The sequence below is a fragment of the Nanorana parkeri genome, unplaced genomic scaffold (genome assembly GCF_000935625.1).
Source record: "Nanorana parkeri isolate BGI_ZX_2015 unplaced genomic scaffold, ASM93562v1 scaffold1223, whole genome shotgun sequence".
Lineage (NCBI taxonomy): Eukaryota > Metazoa > Chordata > Amphibia > Anura > Dicroglossidae > Nanorana > Nanorana parkeri.
Genome location: NW_017307491.1, coordinates 156,745 through 158,734, shown reverse-complemented (window position 1 = coordinate 158,734; position 1,990 = coordinate 156,745). Strand labels below are relative to the sequence as shown.

The window sequence follows — 1,990 nt, the reverse complement described above, 5'->3', positions numbered from 1 at the left end:
TAATAACGTGCTGGATTAGTGTGATCCTAGTTCATTTTATTACAGCATTGCTGTGCTGTATGTGTATAGGCCAATGCCTTGGCTGGCGCTCGTGCAGAAAGTTTCTTGGGCAAACTCACTGGCCAAAGTGGCTCCGTCGGCTAACAAAGGGAAGGGGGAAGAGTCCGGTGACATCACGGACATCGAAGTCACCGGACTCCTGCCCCTTCCCTTCGTTAGCCGACGGAGCCACTTAGGGACATCGACGTCACCGGACTCCTCCCCCCTTCCCTTCGTTAGCTGACGGAGCCACTTGGGGGAGGGGGCGTCACCGGATCTCCGACGAGACTCCCGGAAGCCGACGGAGAGGTGAGTATTTTCATTAGCGATCAAAAAAAAATTAATCGATCAAAAAGATTAAAGATTATATATATATATATATATATATATATATACACACACATGCATACTGTATATATCTATGTATGAGTGTGTGGATATGTGCATTTCTTCCAAATTTTAACTGGTTACAATTCACTTATGTCCTATGTTGTCATTTTTTGCAGATCAAATGTTACCATAAATCATATTACACTGAAAACCACGATATCATTTTCAGGCTGCAATTCCATACAGGAGCTGTTCACGGCCAGAGACTGTATTTTGGCAAAGAAGATTTGGATCATGCAAATAATGGTGAGGGTTTTACCAATACATAAAATAATTTGCATATGTTTAAAATATATGTATATAACATATTTGAGAATAAGCAGTGCTTTAAAGCACAATTCAGGTCTAATTGACAGCCACTAAGCAGCCTAAATATTAGAAAATGTATGTAGTAGATAAGGCAATATTTCTGTAATATCCAAATTAAGTGCTCTTCTGATCTTCTGGTCATCAGTGACACTGTCCCTTTGTCAGGGTTTCTTCCCCATTCTTGTCCTGTTGAGCTGCAGCCTGTTGTTGTTATTCCTGTTTTCTGTGCATGACCTTGGTTCTGGCTGGCTGATCTCCTGGTTCCTGGCTATTGTTTCCATTCATCCTGCTCTCCACGTTCCCTGACCTGGTTCGGCTTACTACCCACTTTGTCATCTGACCTCCGGCTTGGCACTGACAACGTCCTGAACTTTCTCCATTGTTTTTGCCATTTTGTTATTTTCAATAAACTGCTTTTATTTTTTAACCTGCACTTTGGGTTTCTGTTTGTTTTTTTGATTCCCCGACACCCTTGCCCATCATGCTGGAAGAAATTAAGACATCCCCTCTCTGCTGTCATCCTGATGTCAGGATGTACGCCTATCTAATTAATTAACATTGATATCAAACTCCTTGCTAAATTTTTGGCTAGGGATGCACCGATATATCGGCCGCCGAAACATATCGGCCAAAAATTGCATTTTTGGCATAATGCCGAAAGAGCAATTTTCTGGCCGATACAGCGGTGCATCCTATTCTCTCCTCCCCGCTGTCCCAGTGGGGAGGAGTGAAACTGTCACAGGCGGCCGAGCGCTGCGGGAGTAGAGCGCTGTGAGCGGCCGGCGTCTCTCCTCCCACACCGCTCAGCCTCCTGTCACAAATCGCAGAGCGGTGTGTGGGCAGAGACAGCCAGTGCTGTCACAGGAGGCTGAGCTCTCCTCCCGTACCGCTCGCTCAGCCTCCTGTGACAGCATGTCAGGAAGGAGAGCGAGGTACAAACATTATCAGTGATCGCTGAGTGTTTCTAAATAATTGAGGACATAGTATGTTTACTATATCCTCAATTATGAATAAATGGGAAGTGATCTACATCACCTCCTGTTTATTCATAATTATGGTTATAGTAAACATACTCTGTTCTCAATGTTATGAATGAACAGGAACACTCGGAGGATTTTTGTTCATTTATAACGGGGGCTGCAGAAAAAGCGACTCTGTGTCCTCAATCTCTTTTTCTATTTTAAAAGGGAAATATCAGGGGTCTGTTTAGACCTCTAATATTTCCCTGAAGCCCCTAAAAGTATAGTATAAA

The 1,990-nt window shown here is 43.6% G+C and overlaps 1 protein-coding gene across 1 annotated transcript in view; it reads left to right on the top strand.

Annotated features, from left to right (window-relative positions):
• The window catches only part of LOC108797077 (tensin-3-like), a 143,105-nt gene that overhangs the window by 137,090 nt on the left and 4,025 nt on the right, over positions 1–1,990 (top strand). The window contains exon 10 of the mRNA XM_018568643.1: positions 546–675. Coding sequence (XP_018424145.1) covers positions 546–675 — 130 coding nt within the window. The remainder of the gene's footprint in view (positions 1–545; positions 676–1,990) is intronic.